We start from the raw sequence: 27,323 nt of genomic DNA, 5'->3' as shown, positions 1-27,323 counted from the left end.
TCAGAATCACTGTATCCTATTTTCAATAGTATCACCTTTAAGTACTTGCAGATTAGGAAGGTGTCCACTAAAAGTTTTATCAAGAAAATATGACTATTAGAAGTAAAAGGTGACCCTTAAAAAAAAAAAAGAAATAATTTAAAATTGTGATATAACTGTGAGTGTGCATGTATGTTCCTGAAACAATGTTCTCAACTATGGGGAATACACTGATGCTTTCTGTCCTGTTTGATTCTATTTCTCTTTTTAAAAAAATACTGAATATAACCCACAGAATTAAATTCATGATTAAATGTGACTACAATCTACAGTTTGAAAAAGATTAGGTTTGACAATACTTTGAGTATATCCATAGGAAGTACACTTGAACACTTAGTAGTTTAACGAAATAATCCCAACCACATGTGTTCTTTTTAAAAATGGGGGTAATTAACTAAATGTGTTATATTAGGCTTCAGCTGGGTAAGCCCTAGAGTCTATGAAATTTTAGTAAATTACACTAGAAGACCTGCATAGAGTAAAACATTATCTAAGTTCTTCCTATTAAATGTTGTGAAATTCTAGAGTCTTGGTATCCCGAACCCTAAAACAGGATGTAGTAAAAGATAAGTGTAAACAAAATATTTATAATTATTTTATAAAAATTCCAAAAGCTGGGACAAGTTTCCAGTGCCAAACCAGATGCTTCAGACATGTTCTACAGATTCATTCCAAACCCAAAATTCTACAAACAGGATGATTAGCCCTTGACTGTAACATGAGTTAAATGTTTTTGTTTTTTGAAAAATTTTGATAATTTTACCAATAGAAAAATTGAAGTCTGCAAAGTTTTTTTTTTTGAGACAAGGTCTCACTCTGTAGCCCAGGCTGGAATACAATGGCACAATCATGGCTCACTGCAGTCTTAACCTCCTGGGCTCAAGCAATCCTCCTACCTCAGCCTTCCAAGTAGCTGATACCACAGGCCTGCACCACCATGCTTGGCTACTTTTTGGATTTCTTTGTCGAGATAGGGTCTCACTATGTCACTCAGACTGGTCTTGAACTCCTGGGCTCAAGAAATCCTCATCTTGGCCACCCAAAGTGCTGCGATTATGGGCGCACTGCGCCCAGCTCACAAAGTCTGTTTTCAATCCGAAATTAATGTTTAAATTATATACTAGATTTTTAAGAAAATAATTATTTAAAAAAAAACCCCTTATGCTGTATCATATAAAGGCCATCTTGTAGGAATTCCTTACTTTGCATGGTAATCCGTGGCTGGCTTGAGATCATTTAAAGTGATATTTGTTTCTTCTCCTCTGGAGAAAAAAGGGTAGTATATCAATGTCTGGTAAATAAAGCATTTTCAACCAATGTACATTATATACACTATAGAGTATTTTATGAAACTACTTCTTTCTTTACCAACTGTAACTGTATTCAGATTCCACTAATATGGAATTTGGCAGTTAGGATATGTACCAAACTTACATGTGTACCTGCATACTACTTTAAAATAGAAGGTAGTGCTAAGCAAATCAGCTGTGTAAGCCAGACTCTTTTTTTTGGAGTGGAGTTAAGGAAGATATTTAGCTTACTGAAGAAATAAAACTATTATCAATTATTTAAAAATCCATTTTGCACAGTTAAAATAATAAAACATGTACTGTTGAAAGCAAAATTGCCATTTTTTACAAGGAGTCTGCCACTATTTTATTTTATTAGAAAATAATGTGGAACTTCATTTAAAATGTTACACTTTGAACAGATCACCTAAGAGAGAACACTGGAATTAAACAGGAGTGACTGGAAACATGTAAAACAAGGAAGGAGAGGGAAGTAAGCCTGCTCGGCTGCAATCAGCTGGGAGCCTAGAAAGGTTGTACAGTGTGGGGAAAGGGTAAGTAAGTGACCCCCAGTGGTACACATTCCCACCGTGGACTCCTGTATTCTAGTCATGGGAAAGACCCTAGACCCCTGTGGGCTGCAAGTAACATAGGGAGATGCCTGGAGTTGTGCAAGGCATTGCTCAAGAGAGGGAGTTCACGCTGGGTCCTATACACTTTCCAAACCCTAAGCAGCTAGAACAAGGTATCATATTGAGAGCACAACCCCCAAAAGACTGCATCCTGCCCACAAGCCCTACAGTCCCCACATCTCCACATGTCTAGAGCCCCACTGACATTCCCTACCCACAGGTCACCACTGTCACTGGCTGCTGCTTTCAGGACTAAAGCCTGAGCCATTGGCAAAGATCCTGCTGCCCCCAGCAGTGAAGCTGCTGCACATCTTCATGCACTACAAGGACAAACTTCCTGTCTGCAGCAACTGCAGCTGTGGGCTGCTGCAGCTGGGGCCAAAGGGCAAGTGAAGTGGGTATTCCCTAGCTGCCTGCATACAGTTGTTGCCACTAAAAGCCCTCCCTAGTAGCAGGTCTGCAGCATAGCCACTGCCGCCTCCACCTGAGGATTCTTCCTTGGGCCTGGGGGTCATCCCTACTCTGCCAACACAGTTAGCACCTACAAACACCACTGGAGGGCCTGAGGACAGGTCTTGGCTCTGTGCCCCCAGTGTTTGAGCACACTGTCTGGGAGGCCTGGGGACTACCCAGCCCAGTCCATTACCTGTGCCATACACCTGAGCACTCCTCCTGGTGGCCTGAGATTGAGCCCACCCAACCTGCCTTTAATCATCGCAGCAGGCACCCATCTGCATGTACCACCTGTGGGCCTGGGGACTGGCTTGCCCAGCCTGTCACAGTCACCATCAACATCAGCATGGACTGCTTGGAACCCAGAGGTTAGTCCTGCCATTACTAATGACATCACCCAAGCCATATCTGCTTCCAGAGGCCCAAGAACCCACCTGCCCACCTGCCTGGCCCACTGCTGCCACTACTAGCACCTGAGCAAGCTGCCTAGAGGCCCAAGAATCAGCATGCCTGGATTTGCTAACACTGGTACTCACGTACAACACCTGGGGGCCCAAGGACAGGTTCGCTTAGGCCTGCAGCCACCCCTACTGAGGCCTGAGAACAGGCCCACCTCACATCCCCATCCCCAGCAAAACTTCACTACAGCCTCCACTAATAACTGCACCCTAAGCCACTGTGGAAATCAGAGACACCATAACACTGTTTACAGCAGAAGTTATATGAAGACTACACTTCTGCATGTACCCTGAATCAAAGCCAAAGTGCTCTACCCAACCAACACAATAGACGCATCTTCAGGAAAAAGTCCTCCCCTATGAAAGCAACCTCAAAAAATTGAAAGAAGTGACTGCTTACCAGATGCATGGATACTGACATAAGGACACAAGAAATATGAAAAAGCAAGGCAATATGACACCTCCAAAGAAACACAATAATCCTCCAGCAACAGATTCCAATCAAAAACAAAAATTTAAGAAATCCCAAATAATAAATTTGAAATAGTGATATTAAAGATGCTCAGCTGAAATATAAGAAAAAACAGAAAAGCAATACAAATAATTTAGAAGAACAATTTGGAATATAAGAAACATAATTATAAGAAGGAACCAAACAGAAATTCTGGAACTGAAGAATTCATTAAATGAAATACAAAACACATTTGAAAGCATCAACAAAGGACTAGATACAGCTGATGAAAGAATTTCAGAATGTGAAGTCAGGTCTTTGGAAATAACCCAGTGAGACAAAGATAAACTTTGGGAGGCCGAGGCAGGCAGATCACCTCAGGAGTTCAAGACCAGCCTGCCCAACAAGGCGAAACCCCGTTTCTACTAAAAATGCAAAAAATTAGCCGGCCCGTGGTGGCGGGCACCTGTAATCCCAGCTACTTGGGAGGCTTAGGCAGGAGAACTGCTTGAACCTGGGAGGTGGAAGTTGCAGTGAGCCGAGTTCACACCACAGCACTCCAGCCTGGGTGACAAAAGCAAAACTCCGTCTCAAGAAAAAAAAAAAAGAAGAAGAATAAAAATGAATAAACAAAGCCTATGTGACATATGGGACACTATAAAGCAACCAAATATTTGAATTTTTGGTATCCTAAATGGTGAAGAGAAAATAAAAGGGTTAGAAAACCTATTCAACAAAATAATAGCTGAAAACTTTCCAAGTCTAGCAAGAGATTTAGACATCCAGACACAGAAAGCTCAGAAAGTCAGATATGAAACAGATATAGATATAAAAGAGACAGAATGCAAAAAGGTCTTCTGCATGAAATTATACTCAAACTGTCAAAAGTAAAAAACAAAGAAAATTCTAAAGATAGCAAGAGAAAAGCATCTAGTCACCTATAAGGGAACTCTTATCGGACTAACGGGATTTCTCAGCAGAAATCTTACAAACCAGCAGGGAATGGGATGATATATTCAAAGTGCTGAAAGAAAAACAGCTGTCAGCCAAGGATATATACCCAACAAAGTTATGTTTCATAGAGGAAGGAGAAATAAGGTATTTTCCAGACAAGCAAAAGCTGAGGGAATGCATCACGACTACAGCAGTTCTATAAGAAATGCTTGAGGGAGTCTTACACCTGGAACAAAGGGACAATATCTGCTGTCATGAAGACACATGAAAGTATAAAACTTACTGACAGAGTAAGCACACAAATGAGGAAGAAAAATAACTCAAATGTACCATTACAGAAAACCACCAAACCACAATGATAATAAGAAAGAATGAAACAAAGAACATAAAAACAACCAGATATTAATTAATAAAATGACAGGAAACACCCTCACGTATCAATAGTAACTTTAAGATAAATGGATTAAACTTTCTACTTAAGGAGGCTGATCCAAGGTGGCTGAATAGGAACAGCTCCAGTCTACAGCTCCCAGCGTGAGCAATGCAGAAGATGGGTGACTTATGCATTTCCAACTGAGGTACCGGGTTCATCTCACTGGGACTTGTTGGAAAGTGGGTGCAGCCCAAGGAGTGTGAGCCAAAGCAGGGCAGGGCATAGCCTCACCCATGAAGTGCAAGGGGTCAGCGAATTCCTTTTCCTAGCCAAGGGAAGCCATGAAAGATGGTACCTGGAAAATCAGGACACTCTCACCCTAATACTGTGCTTTTCTAATGGTCTTAGCAAATGGCACACCAGGAGATTATATCCAGGGCCTGGCATGGAGGGTCCCATGCCCACAGAGCCTTGCTTACTGCTAGCACAGTAGTCTGAGATCGAACTGCCAGGTGGCAGCGAGGCTGGGGGAGGAGCGTCCGCCATTACTGAGGCTTGAGTAGGTAAAAAAGCAGCTGGAAAGCTCAAACTGGGTGGAGCCCACCGCAGCTCAAGGAGGCCTGCCTGCCTCTGTAGACTCCACCTCTGGGGGGCAAGGCACAGCTGAACAAAAGGCAGCAGAAACTTCTGCAGACCGAAACGTCCCTGTCTGACAGCTTTGAGGAGAGTAGTGGTTCTCCCAGCATGGAGTTTGAGATCTGAGAACGGACAGACTGCCTCCTCAAGTGGGTCCCAGACTGCCGAGTAGCCTAACTGGGAGACATCTCCCAGTAGGGGCCGATTGACACCTCATACAGCTGGGTGCCCCTCTGAGACGAAGCTTCCAGAGGAAGGTTCAGGCAGCAATATTTGCTGTTCTGCAGCCTCCGCTGGTGATACCTAGGCAAACAGGGTCTGGAGTGGACCTCCAGCAAACTCCAACAGACCTGCAGCTGAGGGACCTGACTGTTAGAAGGAAAACTAACAAACAGGAAGGAATAGCATCAACATCAACAAAAAGGACATCCACACCAAAACCCCATCTGTAGGTTACCATCATCAAAGACCAAAGGTAGATAAAACCACAAAGATGGGGAGAAACCAGAGTAGAAAAGATGAAAATTCTAAAAACCAGAGCACCCCTTCTCCTCCAAGTATCGCAGCTCCTTGCCAGCAGCGGAACAAAGCAGGATGGAGAATGACTTTGGCGAGTTGACAGAAGTAGGCTTCAGAAAGTTGGTAATAACGAATTTCTCCAAGCTAAAGGAAGATGTTTGAACCCATCACAAGGAAGCTAAAAACCTTGAAAAAAGATTGGACGAATGGCTAACTAGAATATACAGCATAGAGAAGACCTTAAATGATCTCATGGAGCTGAAAACCATGGCACGAGAACTACATGACACATGCACAAGCTTCAGTACCTGATTCCATCAAGTGGAAGAAAGGGTAAGAAAAAATTAGGGGTGAAATTAAGTGAGAAGATAAGTTTAGAGAAAAAAGAGTTAAAAGAAATGAACGAAGCCTCCAAGAAATATGGGACGATATGAAAAGACCAAATCTACGTTTGACTGGCGTACCTGAAAGTGGCGGGGAGAATGGAACCAAGCTGGAAAACACTCTTCAGGATATTATCCAGGAGAATTTCCCCAACCTAGCAAGGCAGGCCAACATTCAAATTCAGGAAATACAGAGACCACCACAAAGGTACTCCTCAAGAAGAGCAACCCCAAGACACATAACTGTCAGATTCACCAAAGTTGAAATGAAGGAAAAAATGCTAAGGGCAGCCAGAGAGAAAGGTCGGGTTACCCACAAAGGGAAGCCCATCAGACTAACAGCAGATCTCTTGGCAGAAACCCTACAAGCCAGAAGAGAGTGGGGGCCAATATTCAACATTCTTAAAGAATTTTCAACCAGAATTTCATATCCAGCCAAACTATGCTTCGTAAGTGAAGGAGAAATAAAATCCTTTACAGATAAATTTACAAGCAAATGCTGAGAGATTTTGTCACCACCAGGCCTGCCCTACAAGAGCTCCTGAAGGAAGTACTAAACATGGAAAGGAACCATCAGTACCAGCCACTGCAGAACATGCCAAATTGTAAACATCATCGATGCTAGGAAGAAACTGCATCAACTAACGGGCAAAATAACTGGCTAACATCATAATGACAGGATCAAATTCACACATAACAATATTAACTTTAAATGTAAATGGGCTAAATGCCCCAATTAAAAAGCACAGACTGGCAAATTGGATAAACAGTCAGGGCCCATCAGTGTGCTGTATTCAGGGGACCCATCTCACATGCAGACACACACAGGCTCAAAATAAAGGGATGGAGGAAGATCTACCAAGCAAATGGAAAACAAAAAAAAGCAGGGGTTGCAGTTCTAGTCCCCAATAAAACAGACTTTAAACCAACAAAGGTCAAGAGACAAGGCCATTACATAATGGTAAAGGGATCAATTCAACAAGAAGAGCTAACTATCCTAAATATATATACACCCAGATTCATAAAGCAAGTCCTTAGAGACCTACAAAGAGACTTAGACTCCCACACAATAATAATGGGAGACTTTAACACCCCACTGTCAACATTAGACAGATCAACAAGACAGAAAGTTAACAAGGATATCCAGCACTTGAACTCAGCTCTGCACCAAGCGGACCTAATAGACATCTACAGAACTCTCCATCCGAAATCAACAGAATATACATTCTTCTCAGCACCACATCAGACTTATTCCAAAACTGATCACATAGTTGGAAGTAAAGCACTCCTCAGCAAATGTAAAAGAACAGAAATTATAATAAATTGTCTCTCAGACCACAGTGCAATCAAATTAGAACTCAGGATTAAGAAACACACTCAAAACCGCACAACTACATGGAAACTGAACAACCTCCTCCTGAATGACTACTGGGTACATAATGAAATGAAGGCAGAAATAAAGATGTTTTTTGAAACCAAGGAGAACGAAGACACAACATACCAGATTCTCTGGGACACATTCAAGGCAGTGTGTAGAGGGAAATTTATAGCACTAAATGCCCACAAGAGAAAGCACGAAAGATCTAAAATCGACACCCTAACATCACAATTAAAAGAACTAGAGAAGCAAGAGAAAACACATTCAAAAGCGAGCAGAAGGCAAGAAATAACTAAGATCAGAGCAGAACTGAAGGAGATAGAGACACAAAAAAACCTTCAAGAAAAATCAATGAATGCAGGAGCTAGTTTTTTGAAAAGATCAACAAAATTGATAGACCGCTAGCAAGACTAATAAGAAAAGAGAGAAGAATCAAATAGATGCAATAAAAAATGATAAAGGGGATATTGCCACCGATCCCACAGAAATACAGACTACCATCAGAGAATACTATAAACACCTCTACGCAAATAAACTAGAAAATCTAGAAGAAACAGATAAATTCCTGGACACATACACCCTCCCAAGACTAAACCAGGAAGAAGTTGAATCCCTGAATAGACCAATAACAGGCTCTGAAATTGAGGCAATAACTAATAGCCTACCAACCAAAAAAAGCCCAGGACCAGATGGATTCATAGCCGAACTCTACCAGAGGTACAAAAAGGAGCTGGTACCATTCCTTCTGAAACTATTCCAATCAATAGAAAAAGAGGGAATCCTCCCTAACTCATTTTATGAGGCCAGCATCATCCTGATAACAAAACCTGGCAGAGACACAACAAAAAGAATTTTAGACCAATATCCCTGATGAACATCGATGTGAAAATCCTCAATAAAATACTGGCAAACCGAATCCAGCAGCACATCAAAAAGCTTATCCACCATGATCAAGTCTGCTTCATCCCTGGGATGCAAGGCTTGTTCAACATATGCAAAATAAATGTAATCCATCATATAAACAGAACCAAAGACAAAAACCACATGATTATCTCAATAGATGCAGAAAAAGGCCTTTGACAAAATTCAACAGCCCTTCATGCTAAAAACACTGAATAAACTAGGTATTGATGGGACGTATCTCAAAATAATAAGAGCTATTTATGACAAACCCACAGCCAGTATCATACTGAATGGGCAAAAACTGGAAGCATTCCCTTTGAAAACTGGCACAAGACAGGGATGCCCTCTCTCTCCACCCCTATTCAACATAGTGTTGGAAGTTCTGGCCAGGGCAATCAGTCAGGAGAAAGAAGTAAATGGTATTCAGTTAGGAAAAGAGGAAGTCAAATTGTCCCTGTCTGCAGATGACATGATTGTATATTTAGAAAACCCCATCGTCTCAGCCCGAAACCTCCTTAAGCTGATAAGCAACTTCGGCAAAGTCTCAGGATACAAAATCAATGTGCAAAAATCACACGCATTCCTATACACCAATAACAGACAAACAGAGCCAAATCATGAGTGAACTCCCATTCACAATTGCATCAAAGAGAATAAAGTACCTAGGAATCCAACTTACAAGGGATGTGAAGGATCTCTTCAAGGAGAACTACAAACCACTGCTCAACGAAATAAAAGAGGACACAAATAAATGGAAGAACATTCCATGCTCATGGATAGGAAGAATCAATATCGTGAAAATGGCCATACTGCCCAAGGTAATTTATAGATTCAATGCCATCCCCATCAAGCTACCATTGACTTTCTTCACAGAATTGGAAAAAAACTACTTTAAAGTTCATATGGAACCAAAAAAGAGCCCACATTGCCAAGACAATCCTAAGCCAAAAGAACAAAGCTGGAGGCATCATGCTACCTGACTTCAAACTATACTACAAGGCTACAGTAACTAAAACAGCATGGTACTGGTAAGAAAACAGAGATATAGACCAGTGGAACAGAACAGAGCCCTCAGAAATAATACCACATATCTACAACCATCTGATCTTTGACAAACCTGACAAAAACAAGAAATGGGGAAAGGATTCCCTATTTAATAAATGGTGCTGGGAAAACTGGCTAGCCATATGGAGAAAGCTGAAACTGGATCCCTTCCTTACACCTTATACAAAAATTAATTCAAGATGGATTAAAGACTTAAATGTTAGACCTAAAACCATAAAAACCCTAGAAGAAAACCTAGGCAATACCATTCAGGACACAGGCATAGGCAAAGACTTCATGACTAAAACACCGAAAGCAATGGCAACAAAAGCCAAAATAGACAAATGGGATCTAATTAAACTAAAGAGCTTCTACACAGCAAAAGAAACTACCATCAGAGTGAACAGGCAACCTACAGAATGGGAGAAAATTTTCGCAATCTACCCATCTGACAAAGGGCTAATATCCAGAATCTACAAAGAACAAATTTATAAGAAAAAAATCAAACAACCCCATGAAAAAGTGGGCAAAGAATATGAAGACACTTCTCAAAAGAAGACATTCACGTACCAACAGACACATGAAAAAATGCTCATCATCACTGGTCATCAGAGAAATGCAAATCAAAACCACAATGAGATCCCATCTCACACCAGTTAGAATGGTGATCATTAAAAAGTCAGGAAACAACAGGTGCTGGAGAGGATGTGGAGATACAGCAATGCTTTTACACTGTTGGTGGTAGTGTAAACTAGTTCAACCATTGTGGAAGACAGTGTGGTGATTCTTCAAGGATCTAGAACTAGAAATACCATTTCACCCAGCAAGCCCAATACTGGGTATATACACAAAGGATTATTAATCATGCTACTATAAAGACACATGCACACATATGTTTATTGCGGCACTATTCACAATAGCAAAGACTTGGAATCAACCCAAATGTCTACCAATGATAGACTGGATTAAGAAAATGTGGCACATATATACAACGGAATACTATGCAGCCATAAAAAAGGATGAGTTCATGTCCTTTGCAGGGACATGGATGAGGCTGTAAACCATCATTCTGAGCAAACTATCACAAGGACAGAAAACCAAACACCGCATGTTCTCACTCATAGGTGGAAACTGAACAATGAGAACACTTGGACACAGGGTGGGGAACATCACACACTGGGGCCTGTCGTGGCAGGTTGGGGGGATGGGGGAGGGATGGCATTAAGTGAAATACCTATTGTAAATGACAAGTTAATGGGTGCAGCACACCAACATGGCACATGTATACCTATGTAACAAACCTTTATGGTGTGCACATGTACCCTAGAAATTAAAGTATAAAAGAAAAAAAAAAAAAACTTTCTACTTAAAAGACACAAACTCACTGAATGAATTAAAAAATGTAACCCAATTATATGCTGTCTACAAGAAACTCATCTCACCTGTAAAGATACGTATGTACTGAAAGTAAAGGGATGGAAAACAATAATCCATGCAAACAGAAACCAAAAGTGAGCAGGAGTAGCTACACTCAGGTAAAACAGACTTTATGTCAAAAACAGTAAAAAGAGACAAAATCATTATATAATGATAAAGGGATCAATTCAGCAAGAGGATATAACAATTCTAAACATATATGTACCCAACACTGGAGCACCCAGAAATATAAAGCAATTATTACTATATCTAAAGGGAGAGATAGACTCCAATAAAATAATAGTTGGGGACTTCAACACCCCATTCTCAGCATTAGACAGATCATCTAGACAGAAAATTAACAAAGAAACATTGTATTTAAATGGCACATTAGACCAAATGGACATAACTGACCTTTGTGAATACATTTCATCCAACAGCTACAGAAAACACATTCTTCTTTACAACACATGAAACATGAAACATTCTTTAGGGTAGACCGTATGTCAGTACACAATACAGGTCTCAACAATTTTTTTTTTTTTTTTGAGACGGAGTCTTGCTCTGTTGCCAGGATGGAGTGCAGTGGCGCCATCTTGGCTCACTGCAACCTCTGTCTCCCAGGTTCAAGCGATTCCCCTGCCTCAGCCTCCCGAGTAGCTAGGACTACAGGTGTGCGCCACCACGCCTGGCTAATTTTTTGTATTTTAGTAGAGACGGAGTTTCACCATGTTGGCCAGGATGGTCTTGATCTCTTGCCATCGTGATCTGCCCACCTTGGCTTCCCAAAGTGCTGGGATAAGAGGTGTAAGCCACCATGCCTGGCCTCAAGAAATTTTAAAACACTGAAATTATATCATGTGTTTTCTAATAACTTAATAGAATAAAACTAGAAATCAATAACAAGAGGAACTCTGGAAACTGTGCAACTACCTGGAAACTAAACAACATGCTCCTGAATGACCACTGGTAGAGGGACAAATTAAGGAAGAAATAAAAAAATAATTCTTGAAACAAATTAAAATGGAAACACAAAATATTAAAACCTATGGGATACCGCAAAAGCAGTGCCAAGAGGCAAGTTTACAGCAATAAATGTCTACATAAATAAACAATCTAGCAATGCACATCTCAAGAACTACAAAAGCAAGAACAAACCAAATCCAAAATTAGTGGAAGAAATAATAAAGATCAGAGCAGACAGCCAGGTGCAGTGGTGCAGATCAGAGGAGACAGCCAGGTGCAGTGGTGCACACCTATAGTCCCAGGTACTTGGGAGGCTGACATGGGAGGATCACTTGAGCCCAGGAGTTTGGGTCCAGCTTAGGCAACATCGCAAGATGCCACCTCTAAAAAAAATAAAGAATCAGAACAGAACTAAACCACCACCTAGACTAATCAAGAGAAGAAGAAAGGAGACCCAAATAAACAAAATCAGAAGTGGGAAAGGAGACACTACAACTGATAACACAGTTACAATCATCAGAGACTATTATGGACAACCTACACCAACAAACTGAAAAATGTGAGGAAGTGGACAAATTCCTAGATACATACTACCTACCAAGATTCAATCAGCGAGAAATAGAAAATATGAACCCACCAATAACAAGTCATGAGACTGAATCAGTAATAAAGAGTCTTCAAACAAAGAAAAGTCCAGGACCAATGGCTTCACTGACAAATTCTACCAAACTTTTAAGGAACACCAATTCTCCTCAAACTATTCCAAAAACACTGAAGAGGAGGGAATTCTCTCTAACTCATTCTACAAGGACAGCATCACTCTGGTACCAAAACCAGATAAGGACACAACAAAAAAAGAAAAGTACAGACTAATCCCTGATAAACACGGACACAAAATCCTCATCAAAACACTAGCAAACTGAATTCAACAGCACATTATAAAGACAATACACCATGATCAAGTGGGATTTATACCAGGGATGCAAGGATGGCTCAACATACACAAATCAATAATGTGATACATCATATCAACATAATGAAGGACAAAAATCATATGATCATCTCAATAGATGAAAAATTTTGATAAAATTCAGCATCCCTTCATAAAATCTTTCAACAAACTAGGCACTAAAGGGACATACCTCAACATAATAAAGACCACATATGACAGACCCATAGCTAACATCATACAGAAAGGGGAAAGTCTAAAAACCTTTCCTCTAAGAACTTGAACAAGACAAGGATGCCTACTTTCACCACTCCTATTCAATATGGTACTGGAAGCCTAGCCAGAGCAACCAACCAAGAGAAAGAAAGAAAAAGTATTCAGATTAAAGAAAAAAAAAGTCAAATTGTCCCTCTTTGCAGATGACACGATCTTACATGTAGAAAAATCTGAAGACTCCACCAGAAAACTCTTGGATCTGATAAATAAATTCAGTAAGTTGCAGGATATAAAATCAAAATGCAAAAATCAGCATCATTTCTATACACTAATAATAAACTAGCTGAGAAAGAAGTCCAAAAGGCAATCACATTTAAAATAGCTACAAAAGAAAAAAAACCCTAGGAATAAATCTAACAGGTGGAAAGATCTCTACAATATAAAACTACAAAACACCGATGAAAGAAATTGAAGAGAACACAAACAAATGAAAAGACATCCATTGCTCATGTATTCGAAAAATTAATACCATTAAAATGAACATACTGTCCAAAGCAATTTATATTCAATGGAATCCCTATCAAAATACCAATGTCATTTTTCATAGAAATATAAAAAGTGATCCGAAAATGTCTATGGAACCAAAAAATAGCCTGAATAGCCAAAGCAATCCTAAGTAAAAAGAACAAAGCTGGAGGTATCACACTACCTGACTTCAGAATATACTGCAAGACTATACAATCAAAACAGCATGGCATTGGTATAAAAATAGACACAAGAACTAAGGAACACAATAGAGAAGCCAGAAATAAATTTATAGCCAAATGACTTTTTAACAATGGTGCCAAGAACATACACTGGGGAAAGGATACCCTTCTCAATAAATGCTGCTAGGAAAATTGGATATCTGCCTGCAGAAGAATGAAACTGGATTGTATCTCTCATCTTACATAAAAATAAACTCAAGAAGGCTTACAGACTTTAATGTTTAAGACCTGAAACTATGAAATCCTGGAAGAAAATATAGAAGAAACACTTCAGGACATTGATTTAAGCAAAGATTTTATGCTAAGATCCCCAAAGCACAGGCAACAACAAAAAAAGAAAAACAGAGAAATAAACTAAAACTTTGCACAGCAGAGGAAACAACCAACACAGTGAAGACACAACCCTCAGAAAGGGAGAGAGTATTTGCAAACTATTCATCTAACAAAAGACTAATATCCAGAATATACAAGGAATTCAACTCAACAGGAAAAACACAAATAATCCCATTAAAAGTGGACAAAGGACATGAATAGACATTTCTCCAAAGACATACAAATGGCCAACAGGTATATGAAAAAATGCTCTACATCATTAGTCAGGGAAATCCAAATCAAAATTACAATAAGATCCTTTTACCCTAGTTAGAATGGCTACTATTACAAAGAGAAAAAAATAACAGATGCTGGTGAGGATGCAGAGAAAAAAAGCCCTTATACACTGTTGGTGGAATGTTAATTAGTACAACCAATACAGATACAAGTGTGGAGATTTCTCAAAAAATTAAAAATAGAAATATCATACAAATGAGCAATCCCACTACTGGGTATTTTTCCAAATAGGGGAAAAATCAGTACATTGAAGAGATGTGCCTTTCCCACATTTACTGCAGCACTATTGACAAGAGCAAAAATATAGATCAACCTAAGTGTCCATCAATGGATGAATGGATAAAGAAAATGTGGTATATATACACAACAGAATATTATTTGGGTATGTAGCCACAAACCAGCCTATTCTCTACTTTTTTTTTTTTTTTAACTTAAAATTACGATTCCCTATTTCATTTCCTTCCACCAAGTCTCTTCTCCTCTCCACTTGATGGACTTCTTTCCGCTCCCCACCCGTTACCTCCCAGCTACCCTATTTCTCAAATCAAGGCCAGTAAATATGATGAAAAATAAATATGTTTCAAGGATGAAAGTACATTTTAATGAACTGGGCAGTTGCAGTAGCATCCTTAGAGAGAGACCTTAATTCCTGTAGGATATGGGAGATGACTAATGCCCCCCTCATGCTCCCTGGTCAGGCTGCAAATGGAAATAAAGCATTCCTCTTAGTAAGCAGCTATATCTAACTAGAAAACAGTCATTAACATAGTAAGAAACCTTTATGTTGATAGTCCTTTTTCCCCTACCTACCCCTTAGGTAGGTTTACTTGTCTCTCTTAAGAAAAATCAATAGAACACAAGGAAATCTCAATAGAGAGGAAAGAGGAAATTTTTATAACCTTATGTGACTAGATGAGAGGCATCGGAGCAGTTTCACTTTCCTTTCTTCTCCTTGCCAGCTATGTTTTGAAAAAAGATAGCAACAAGGCTGATGGAGCCAGTGTTCTGTGCTAATTGTGATCATTCAAATGATTAACCATCACCTTTACAGTCTTCTTGGTGCTTAAATAATAACTAACCATCAACATTACCCTTTTTCATTAGAATAATCAACTTTTATATGAATATGGACAGAAAAATAATTTATTTCAAAACTGTCAATCATAAATGTCACAACTTTAGCTACTGAATCTTTCTAAGGCTTTGTGGTGCGTAATATACTTTTATTTTTTTCTTGAGACGGAGTCTCACTCTGTCACTCAGGCTGGAGTGCAATGACGCGATCTTGGCTCACTGCAACTGCCACCTCCCAGGTTCAAGTGATTCTCCTGCCTCAGCCTCCTAAGTAGCTGGGACTACAGGCATGTGCCACCACCCCTGGCTAATTTTTATATTTTTAATAAAGACGGGGGTTTCACTGTGTTGGCCAGGCTGGTCTCGAACTCCTGAACTCAGGTGATCCACCCGCCTCAGCCTCCCAAAGTGCTGGGATTTTAGGCGTGAGCCACCGTGCCTGGCTGTGTGTAATATACTTTCAAATCAAGGAAAGAAATATGTAAGTTTTCAAAATATGATTATAAACATACTAACATGCAAGTAAATAACACTGCTACTAAATTCATTTTACAACAGGACAAGAGCTTGTACATGTAAGAATTAAATCCAGTCCTTAGAGGAGCAATGTCATACTTTATGAGTTTACAATCATAAATTGTCCATTTTTGGTCATGGGTTCTACATACTACAACTTATATTTAATGCATTAAGAATACGTGAATACTGAACCATCTATTAGGGAGCCTACTGGGAAAAAAAAGCTGAATGTGGCCAATAAAAGTGATTATTCTGAAGGAGGGTAGACAGAAATGTGTACCAAGCTACATTTGGACCATTTACATTGAAATCACTATCATTAGCCAACTTAAAAGATTGAGAATAAAAGCATGAAGAAGGAAAAATAGAGCAAAATTAGTAATAAGCTCTTTATAATAAACCATTAATTTACACAATGGGAGAAAGCAAAACAACAAATACCTACATATATACACTTTTGTATTTCCCATCTTTTCCAGTACTTGAGATCAGAACTTCATAACCATAGAGCTCTGGTACACTACTTTCATCTGTTTCACCATTAATGAGGCTGGAAGGTGGTGACCAGGTAAGTACTACTGTCCTTGCCTGGATGTCGGAGGCCTGTAAAAATACAACATTTAAAAGTTCTTTAAAACAACTGTAATGTATACAATGAGCAGTGAAATATCTAATGAGGTTTCAAGATTAAATAAAATGTAACTGTTTATACAGATAAAATGGCTCACAAATATAAACCTGCCCATTGCAAATAACTTGTTGTGGGTTCCACAACAAACGAGATGGGTTCCACAAAAGTTTAAAAACCAGGCCATTCAAAACTATTAGCACAGACACCATACATAGTCAAAAGAAAAAAAACGGGATTAAAAAGACCATTGTAACATGTTTAAAAGGGTTCATTTCCTCAGCTTAGAAAATGTTTTTACAACAGGAAGATGACAAAAACTCAAGAGAAAAATGAGCAAAGGATATCGACACCCAAAGATACATAAATATAAATGGACAACATATAAAATGATGTACGTGTGAAACTGCATTCATAAACACCTGTAAATTAAAACAAAATCCCAGTTTTCATCTACTGGATAGGGGAAGATTAAAAAGCTAATACTATATAGTGTTAAAAACTTGGAGAAATGGCACTCTCTAAGTGTGGTATCAGTATATATAAGTTCAATCCTTGTGTATAGCAACTAGTGAATCATTACAAAATGTAAGATGTGTTAACTTTTTGATTGAGAAATTCTACATCCAGGAATTTCTTTTCAGGGTAATATCCTATAAACTTAACATATGTATACAAATATACACACTTAAGAATGTTCATTGCAGCATTATTAATGGCAAAAAACTAGAACAATAGGGCACTGACTACCTAAATGATGGTACATAACACAGCCCATGAACACATTATTCTGCAAGTGTTCAAAAAAGAACATGAGGTGGACATACATGTGCTAACATCTGAAGATTTCCTCAATATACAGGTGCTACGTAACAGAAGAAAAAAGTGAAGCTGGAAAGCAGTACATATACTGTGATTGCAGTTGAGTTAACTTTTATAAAACTGCACAAAAATGTCTGAAAATGTACTGTACAAATGTACCAATTGTTATCTTTGGGGATTTTGTGTGTGTGTGGTGAGATGCAGAAAGTTGTGACAGAAAAAAACGTGGTTTCAATTATGTTTTGTATATTTTTATACTACTGGAATAATTTTATGAGTACAAGTTACTTTTGTAAGACAAGACTAATAAAGCGAAAAAAATCTAGAGATTAGATAAGGTTTACAGATTGGTAAGAAAGGTACCAGATTATATGTAGGCATTTATATAAAAGCTTGCTTTAAAATTATATACGTTTAACAACTACCTTAGCATTTCTAAAACCAAACTAATAACCACTAGGATGACAATTACTCCTATCTTGAATTAAAGTAAAATAAGTAATCTCCATAAAATTGTAACATTCTGTCCTTTTCAAAGTTCTTGAAGTCTGAATAAAAAAAACTATTACTATATTTATTTTGCTTCTGTTAAGTCACAGGAAATGTAATACTGTATTCACTGTAATACTGTCTTAAAGTCTTGGTACTGTGTTTCATTTACAATGAACTTAAAAATGATTCTTTGTATGATCCAGTATACAGCTGGCTATTAACCTGAAACTGAGCAGGTTTTTTTTTCTTTTTTAAAACAAACTGCTACTATACATGTATGTATACCCATAAGTGTCTCATGATTTTATGGGATGATAACAGTTGTGTTAAACTTTGAGAACGTGAATAGAACTATGAAGGTGGGTCAGTCAAAAGCATTAACTGGCATCTACTTTATTATTATTATTATTATTATTATTATTATTAGTGGTAGTAGTAGTAGTAGTAGTAGTAGTAGTAGTAGTAGTAGTAGTAGTAGTAGTAAAGATGGGGTCTTGCTACGTTGCCCAGGATGGTCTCGAGCTCCTGGCCTCAAGCCACCCTCCCACCTCAGCCTCCCAAAGTGTTGGAATTACAGGTGTGAGTCACTATGCCCAGCCTGGCACCTACTTTATGAAGCTTGCTTTATCAGGATCTGTGAGGAGTACAAACAGTAGAGAAAATATTAAATAGGGAAGCACAAGATGTGTCACTAATTTGCCTGGTGATACTGAAGTCTCACCCTCTTAGGGTTCTAGGCCTCATCAACAAAATGAGTGGCTGAGTGAAATGAACTGTTTACCAGAGTTACACAAATAAAGTATTTTTAAAAGTCTTTTATTTGGAAATAAATTTAGGTTTAAAGAAAAGTTGGGAAGACAGTATGGAATCCCTGTCTATCCTTTATCCAGCTTCCCCTAATATTAACATCCTATATAACCATGCATTTTTGTCAAAACTAAGAAATTAATATTGGTAAATACTATTAACTAAGCTTTTAACTAAACTATACTTTTAACTAAACAGACTTCCAGAATACTATGTTGAACTTAGCAAACATAGTTTTAAAAATAAATTTAAAAAATTTTAAAATGCTAATTTCAACTTAAAAAACATTATTATTATTTTTTTATTGAGACAGGGTCTTACTATTGTTGCTTGGGCTGGTTGTGAACTCCTAGGCTCAAGCGATCCTCCTGCCGCGGCCTCCTAAAGCATTGGGATTAGAGGCGTGAGCCACTGCACTGGGCCAATTTCAACTTTTTCAATTTCTGCTTTTCCAGAAAATCTTTTAGTACTAACTCATTCTATTAAAAAGATAACTTATGGCCGGGCATAGGGGCTCATGCCTGTAATCCCAGCACTTTGGGAGGCCGAGGTGGGCAGATCACCTGAGGTTAAGAGTTCAAGACCAGCCTGGCCAACATGGTGGAACCCCATCTCTACTAAAAATACAAAAATTATCTGGGCATGGTGGTGCATGCCTGTAATCCCAGCTACTCAGGAGACTGAGACCCAAGAATCACTTGAACCTGGGAGGCAGAGGTGGCAGCAAGCTGAAATCATGCCACTGCACTCCAGCCCTCCAGCTTGGATGAAAGAGCAAGACTCTGTCTCAAAAAAAAAAAAAAAAAAAAAAAAAAGATATCTTATTACTTGCACATATATGTTAAGTCACAGAAAGTGATTACATTGGGATAAGATGTGAAAACTTCATAAGTGAATTTTGAATTGAATTTTAAAGAACTTGGATGAGATAAAATTTGGTAGAAAGAGGTGGATAATTAATACAGGAATAAGTATTTATATTCCAAAGCTTATAACTGAAATCTGGTAGTCCAAGGCATGTTCATATGTATTTTAAAAATCTTCTAAAAATGCTGTTTTCTGTTGCTGGTTTCAGGTGAATTATAGAGTTGCACAGAAGAAAAAGAGACAGACTCCCACATAGATACCACAAAATTCCTGTGTGAAGACTGAGGTAGTAATTGTGTGTGTATGTATGTGGAGTGGTAGGGGACAGTGGGGAGAGTGGAACCTATAAACTTATAGTGAAATAATAAACCTTGGAGTACTAATCTGGCATGGGGAGAATGAAAGGTAAAGAAGAAATGTAAGATGATACTGTAACACAGGAAAACCTGGATGGGTAAGTGTTTACCGATGGAAACAATGAAAGGAAACAGAAACAAAAGAGATCTAACCCAATTCCTTCTTCATTTTAGAGGAATGAAGAACGTGATAAAATAGTATAGACAAGCAGATTAAGAATTTGGTGTTCTAAAGTTGCTAGTGAAACATTCAAACTTGGGTATTCTTTAGCGTGCCTCAGGAGATACAGTTCTACAGGAACAGATTAGTAATTAGGATTGAAAATATAGATTTGGAAGTAATTTGAACTCTATTTGTATGCTAACGTTAGAAGTAAAATTTGCTCTTATATCCATATCACTTGATTCTTACAACTACCACCTAAAGTAGGCAAAATAGGCTTAACTATCTTCATTTTATGAAAGGAGCATACTCAGAAAGATTAGGTAACTTGTCTGAGGTCACAGAACCATTGACTAGGACCTGAATAATTCAGTTCTTTTCCTACTACTCAATGACCCCACTCTGAATCCACTTCTAGGTGGTAGCTGAAAATAAATATGATTGTGTAAAAATCTGTCTAAGAACTGATAAAGATGGTAACAGGAAAAAATGAAAACAGCTGTTTTAGAAAGTGGCTAGATTATGTACAATATATTTTTTGAGGCAGATTGTGATCCTTGTAAGGTAGTCATCAAAACTACCCTTGAGAAAAACTGTCCATCGGGTTAAATTAAGTATATATCTAGGAAGCTAAACTGTTAAAAGAGTTCAAAGCCATATATATTTCATGAATTTTGACAAAGACTGTAGAAGAAAGAAATGAGAGTATCTAATTTCTGGATTTCCAGAAATATTAAAGTAGAATAAACATAAATGTTTGATCCTTGTCTAGATAAGGGCATCAGGAGGTGAGAGAATAATTCTGAAGATAACTCAAAGGCTGAGCCTAAGGAAACTTGGAGTTAGATAGTACTTCTAGTAACCACAAAAAGGTAAAGGGAAGGGGTAATGATTCTGAAAGCAAAAAGGTAATGAGTAAAAGGCATGACACATTTAATTTTAAGCATTACTGAAATGAAAGGAAATGAAATCCACTGAAATAAATGTCAGTAGATTTTCATAGAAATGAGACTGAGAACAATTTCAAAGAACAAATGAAAAGACAACACTTTCAATATAGTTAATTATTTCATGCATGTGAGGGTATACGATACTGTTATTCTCCATTTTCTGAAAGAAGAAACATTCACAAAGGTCAAGTGACTTGTCATGGGTCACTCAACTCCTAAGTACACAGCTGAGACTGTGAGACTCGTGCATGTACCACATTCTCTCCCCTACACACTGCACTCTGGTCACATGAGTGAGCTTTTCTCTTATTTCCTTTTTTTTTTTGTTCCTCAAATGTGCCATGTCCGGTGCTTTTCAAATGCTGCTCAGTTTGCAGTACTGTTCCCACACTTTCCACCCCTGTCCTCAATGCCCAACCACTACTTTTCCTTCAAATATCAGTACAATAATCCTTCCTTAGGAAAACTTCCCTGATTCCCTGTCAAGGTTTAGTCCTCTTATTACACACTCTGACTGCTCTCTATCTTTTTGTTCTGGCACTTCACAGTTACAATTTAACATTCATTGTGTGATGCTTAGTTTACTAAACTAAGCCTTGTGGCAGAGCCCGTGTCTATCCTTTGCTTTCCATTCTATCTCCAGCTTTAGCACAGCATCTGTCACTTTGTAAGCGGTCAAATATTTATGGAATGAAAAAGTCAATGAACACATTTAATGTAGTGCTCTAAATGAACTAGAGCATGCAAAAACAACCAAACACACAAAAACAAGCGAGCAAAAACCCTGACCCGCACTTTGTAGCTCACAATTAATTTAATCAAAGAGGAATCGGCATTCAAACTATAAACATAAACTAAAACAAAGCAAATAAAACCATCAGCATTACTTTATGATACAGGGCTCACTATCTTATTAAATTACATGTTCTTCCTAATGTTGAGTAAGAAAGTCTTCGAATTGGCTTTAAGATTTACTTTTTGTGTCTGTAAATTATATATATATTTATTTATTTATGAGACAGGTTCTTGCTCTGTCACCCAGGCTGGAGTGAAAAGGCACAATCTTAGTTCACTGCAGCATTGAACTCCTAGGCTCAAGGGATCCTCCCACCTCAGCATCCCAAGTATCTGGGACTACTGGTGTGTGCTCCCTTGTCTGTAGTATCTGTATTTGTTTTTTGTAGAGACAAGGTTTCAATATATTACTTAGGCTGGTCTCAAATTCCTGGCCTCAAGTGATCCTCTTGTCTTGGTTTTCCAAAGGAGTGGGAAAGTGTGAGCCACTGCACCTGGCCTGAAAATTATACTTTTAATATATACTACAACAAGTAAATGCTACTAGCATTAGCTATTAAATCACTCAAACATCAATCTTATTAAGGCTACTAAATTCTTTTTCTAGTAAACCCAGTGATATACACTCGGGGTCTTGGAAGGATACTGCCTAAATTTCAGTCATAGCTCTACTACTACTAATTGAAACTCACTGTTGCTTCAGTTTCCTCATTTGTAAAACAGGGAAAATAGTACATACATGGTTGTCACAGGTATTAAATAATGCACATGTGCATTCCAAGCACTCTGAACAGAGACTGATGCTAATCAATTTGTGTTAGCCATTACTATGAAATAATTCTGTGTAAATTTACATTTATTTACACATATATGCTCTATTCTCAAGAGAAAACAGATCAGAATAAAGAAAGCTAGAGCAACCAAATCTATTATTTGGGAGTTGTCAGAAAAAGTAGGACCATAGTAGTCTATTAGATGAGGAACTGGCTTACTCAAACATCCTGAAACATGGCAAGATAAGCTTAAAAAGCCTTTATGGAGATGGTACTAAGAATAATAACTTTTCTAATCTGTTTTCTTAGAAAAACAAAGTATTTTTGGGGTAACTTAGTATAAAACATTTTACCATGGATGTTTCTGAGAGTTGGGAAAGAGTAGTTTGTTTTATGAACCAAAAAATATTATTATCAATCTTAAATTGCCTTATTCTGGCTGAAAAAGTCCTATGGCCTACTTCTTCCACCACATCTTTCTCCCCTTCACTATACTCCAGTGATAATGGTTCTTTCCCTCTGTCCAACTCCCCATGCTTACTTACACCTGTTCTCCCTCTCCCATTCTTTCCACTTTTGCACTTTTTCTCACTTGTCAGAGAAAGCTTCCCTGATTGCTCTATTTAACCTAACAACCTCTCCTACTAATCTCATCATATCATTCCTATTTCTATAACAGCAATCTTGACTATCACACAGAATTCTGTTTGTGCATTTGTTTTTTATTTATTGGCATACAGTAAGGGATCAATAAATATTTGATGAATGAATGACAAAACTATGTAGCTCTTCAAAGAATCAGGTAATGACATAGAAAGATAGCTAAGGCATACCATAGTGAGTGAAAAAAGCTTGTCACAGAATACAGTATGATCCTATTTTCATAAAAAGTTAAAAGAAAAAAACTACATTTTGATGGATGAACATTTTATGCTAATATATTAAATATAAACATCAATAAAATACACAAGATACTTACCACTGGTTTGACAATGTTGGAAAGAAGTGCTTCAAATGCTTTAGTTTCTTCATCTTTTTCTTAAAAAAAAAAAAATTTGAATATTTAAAAAAAAGAACTTAGATGCAATCCCTTCTTCTCCCTAAATATGTATTCTGAAACTAGGTTGGTATTTGAGACTTTTATTTTCTAGTTTTCATTCCCTTTGTTCATACTCAGCAGTTTGTGGCCCTTTAGCATTTATCTACTTTAGTTTTTATTTCTATCTTAACTGTGACTACTAATTATAACACCATTATATAGAGATATATCTATATATATTTAGACATAGCTGTATCTATCTGAACCAAATTTTTCTTATATAAAGTATATTTTTATTCATGGTTGTAAGAATATTCTCTCTGGAAAGTTCTTATTCGTCAATCTCATACCTCTTAATAAAGTGAACTATTTTTTCATGACATGCCTTAGTTATAGTTTCCCAAATTAGAAATATAATTGGCTTGACTGTAACTTATAGCCACCACTGATAGGCAAAAAACTTTAATTCTTCTGAAACATCAGTGCTGAAAACGATGATCAGGAGGTCTCAAATAAATGGGAGAACATTTATGTAAATGTTGTTAATATACAAGTCATGAACAGTTAAGGCATTATTTGAAATTTGTTGGTGAGGAATAGAAATTTTAAGGAAAAGGAAGGTAGGAAGAGTTAACATGGCTTACATTTTGATATTTCCCTCAAAGATGGAAGCATTTTAGTTCCTAGTCATATATTAATTACCTACACTATTTGATAACAAAAATCAATTTAGATAAGCATATTCAAGGACTGATAGAGTTGTGGTTATTGGTGCTTGTGAAATGACATGTTGGTATGGTTCATAGTCATTTCTGATGAAACCTTTAGAACCTGACATGGTCTACCATGCATATCTATGTATTTCTACATACGCATATCTATGTCAAACAGATAATATATTAAGGAAACCTAAAAGAACATACATATAGAAACTACATTAATCAAAGTAAGCAGTAGTTAGAAGCTTAACATTACAATCAAAAGTACTGGGTACTAACTCCACAACTGTAGGCATGTGAAAGACAGGCTGTTAACCCAGCTATATTTTACCTTACAGAGATTGATTCAAGTATATACAAATAATAGTGCTCAAAGTCCATATAGTAGGCTCATGCCTGTAATCTCAGCACACTGGAAGGTCATGGTGGGTGGATTGCTTGAGCCTAGGAGTTGGAGACTGGCCTGGCCAAGATGGTGAAACCCCGTCTCTACTAAAAATACAAAAAGTAGTTGGGCATGGTGGCATGCGCCTGTAGTCCCAGCTACTCAGGAGGCTGAGGCATGAGAATCGCTTCAACACAGGAGGCAGAGGTTGCAGTGAGCTGATATTGCGCCACTGCATTCCAGCCTGGGTGACAGAGCGAGACTTGGTCTCAAAAACAAACAAACAAACAAACAAAACCCAATAAAACAAAGTTCACAGAGTAGAAGTCAGAGGTTAGGGAAGGATCCAAGAGTAACAAGGAGAGTTTAGGAGAAAACAACTTTTGAAGCAAGAAATGAAAAATACTCTATCCTAATTATAGAGTATATAGAGAGATTAGTAAATGATACAACTATTTGCTATCAAGGTTTTACTCAAAAAGAAGGTGGGAGAAATAAAAAGTTTTGATAGGTTGGGGACGGTGGCTCAGGCCTATAATTGCAGCACTTTGAGAGGCCAAGATGGGAGGACTGCTTGAGCCCAGGAGTTCGAGACCAGCATGGGCAAAACAGCGAGACCCTGTCTCTACTAAAAATTAAAAAATTAGCTGGGTGTGGTGGTGCATGCCTGTAGTTTCCAGCTGCAGTGATCTATGATCGTGCCACTCCAGCCTGGGTGACAAAGCAAGACCCTGTCTCAAAAAAGAAAAGTTTTGATTAAAAACCAGCAGCATAGCCTTATCAAAGGCCCAGAATCAGAAGAAAGGAATCTGGATTAATGTTATCTGAGTTTTCCTATCAAATAGAAATTTCAGTCAGTAAAATTTATGATATAGATGAAATTACTAATTGAGGCTTTCCAAACTGTCGAAAGCAGCAGCCTGTAACAGTCTATTTGGACCATGACAAAATGACTTAAAGGTTAGAATATACTTTTAGTAGGTTAAATCACGATAGTAGCATCAATGAGAACAGTTCAGTACTTCAAACAGTTACCTTCAATTTCTGTATCAACTTGTGTACCACCCTTCCCCTTCCCAGACTTGATTTTTGCTGATCCTGTGTTTATACCACCAGCATTTTGTCCTTTTATAAGTCCATTATGTTCATTAATGGGAGAAGGGCATTTCTGGGGTGAAGATGGTGGACTGCTCATTTTATCTTTCTGTGTTCCTTGGCGATCCTTCAATTTTTTCTGCAAACGTTCGTATGTTTTACTAGATCGTTCATCTCTAAAGTTGGACCTTCCATGTGTAGAGTGAGCATCTAGGAGGAAATAAAAACGAAATGTTAAGAAGATCACTTTCTCCAAATAAGTTTATGCCATGAAAAAAGAACAGAAAATAAATCTATCATATAAAACTTTTATAAAATATTTAAAAGAATTTTGCATAACAAAGCAACCTTTGTGTCTCCATGAACTATTAGAACCAAGCTTTGTGATTTATTCTAATTATATATATATATCTCTCAAGTAAATTTACAGAGAGATTTCTTCTTCTGTTCTCAACTAATTATTAATCTCCATAGAAATAGCTTGGTGGTAACTTATGATTATTGTAGGTGAGGAATGAGACTTGAACTGAGCAGTCCACAGTTCTTTTTCTTTTACTCTTTAGTAACTATTACTTTTCACATCTTTTTGAACCTTAAACACATAAAATAGGTAAAAAGAAAACCACTGCCTGCCTAAATTCCCTTGTGACTCAAAAAAGCAAATCATCACTGAAAAAAAAGTTAGCCAAAAGAAATGATTTAGACTGTCTAACAATAACAATCTACATATAATGTATCTTCAGATACTATAAACTCAAGGTTGTGATTTAGAAGAATCTACTCATTCTAATAAAAGTCACATAGGAACATAATTAAGTCATTGTGCTCAATAAATATTAATTCAATTGTCCCCAGTTTTTTAAATTTAAAATTTGTGACGAGAAAAATATTTTTTAAAAGCCTCAGTAAAAAGTTTTAATTTAGCAGTGCCTTAAGAAAATTAGTACAGTATTTTTAAAATGAGAATTACAAGGATATGTACAATAACATTAGAATGAACGTGGACCTCACACCATATACAAAAATTAATTCAAATGAATCAATGACCCAAATGTAAGAGATTAAACTATAGAACTCTTAGAAGAAAACACGTCTCTATGACCTTGGATTTGGCAATAGTTTCTTAGACGAGACACCAAAAACACAAGCAATCAAAGAAAAAATTAGATTTCATCAGAATTAAAAACTTTTCTGCACCAAAGGATACTACAAGGAAAGTGAAAAAACAACAAGGGAGGAAATCATATATCTGATAAGGAAATTGTATCCAGAATATATACACTCTTACCTTTCAACAATAAAAAGACAAATATCCCACTCATTTAAAAAATGGGTGAAGAATTCAAATAGACATTTCTCCAAAGAAAATATATGAATGGGGCTGGGCGCAGTGGCTCATGCCTG

General features: G+C 37.6%; 1 protein-coding gene across 6 annotated transcripts in view; it reads right to left on the bottom strand.

Moving 5' to 3' along the window:
- FNDC3A (fibronectin type III domain containing 3A) overlaps nucleotides 1-27,323 on the bottom strand; it is a 227,551-nt gene that overhangs the window by 41,043 nt on the left and 159,185 nt on the right. For all 6 annotated transcript variants that reach the window (XM_024257590.3, XM_063714662.1, XM_024257591.3 and 3 more), the window contains 4 exon segments: nucleotides 25,860-26,129; nucleotides 23,661-23,719; nucleotides 16,474-16,631; nucleotides 1,242-1,301 (listed from right to left, as the gene is read on the bottom strand). In XM_024257590.3, coding sequence (XP_024113358.3) covers nucleotides 1,242-1,301; nucleotides 16,474-16,631; nucleotides 23,661-23,719; nucleotides 25,860-26,129 — 547 coding nt within the window.

This window comes from Pongo abelii, chromosome 14 (genome assembly GCF_028885655.2).
Source record: "Pongo abelii isolate AG06213 chromosome 14, NHGRI_mPonAbe1-v2.0_pri, whole genome shotgun sequence".
Lineage (NCBI taxonomy): Eukaryota > Metazoa > Chordata > Mammalia > Primates > Hominidae > Pongo > Pongo abelii.
Note: the sequence above shows the minus strand (reverse complement) of the source record. Positions and strands in the feature narration are given on the sequence as shown.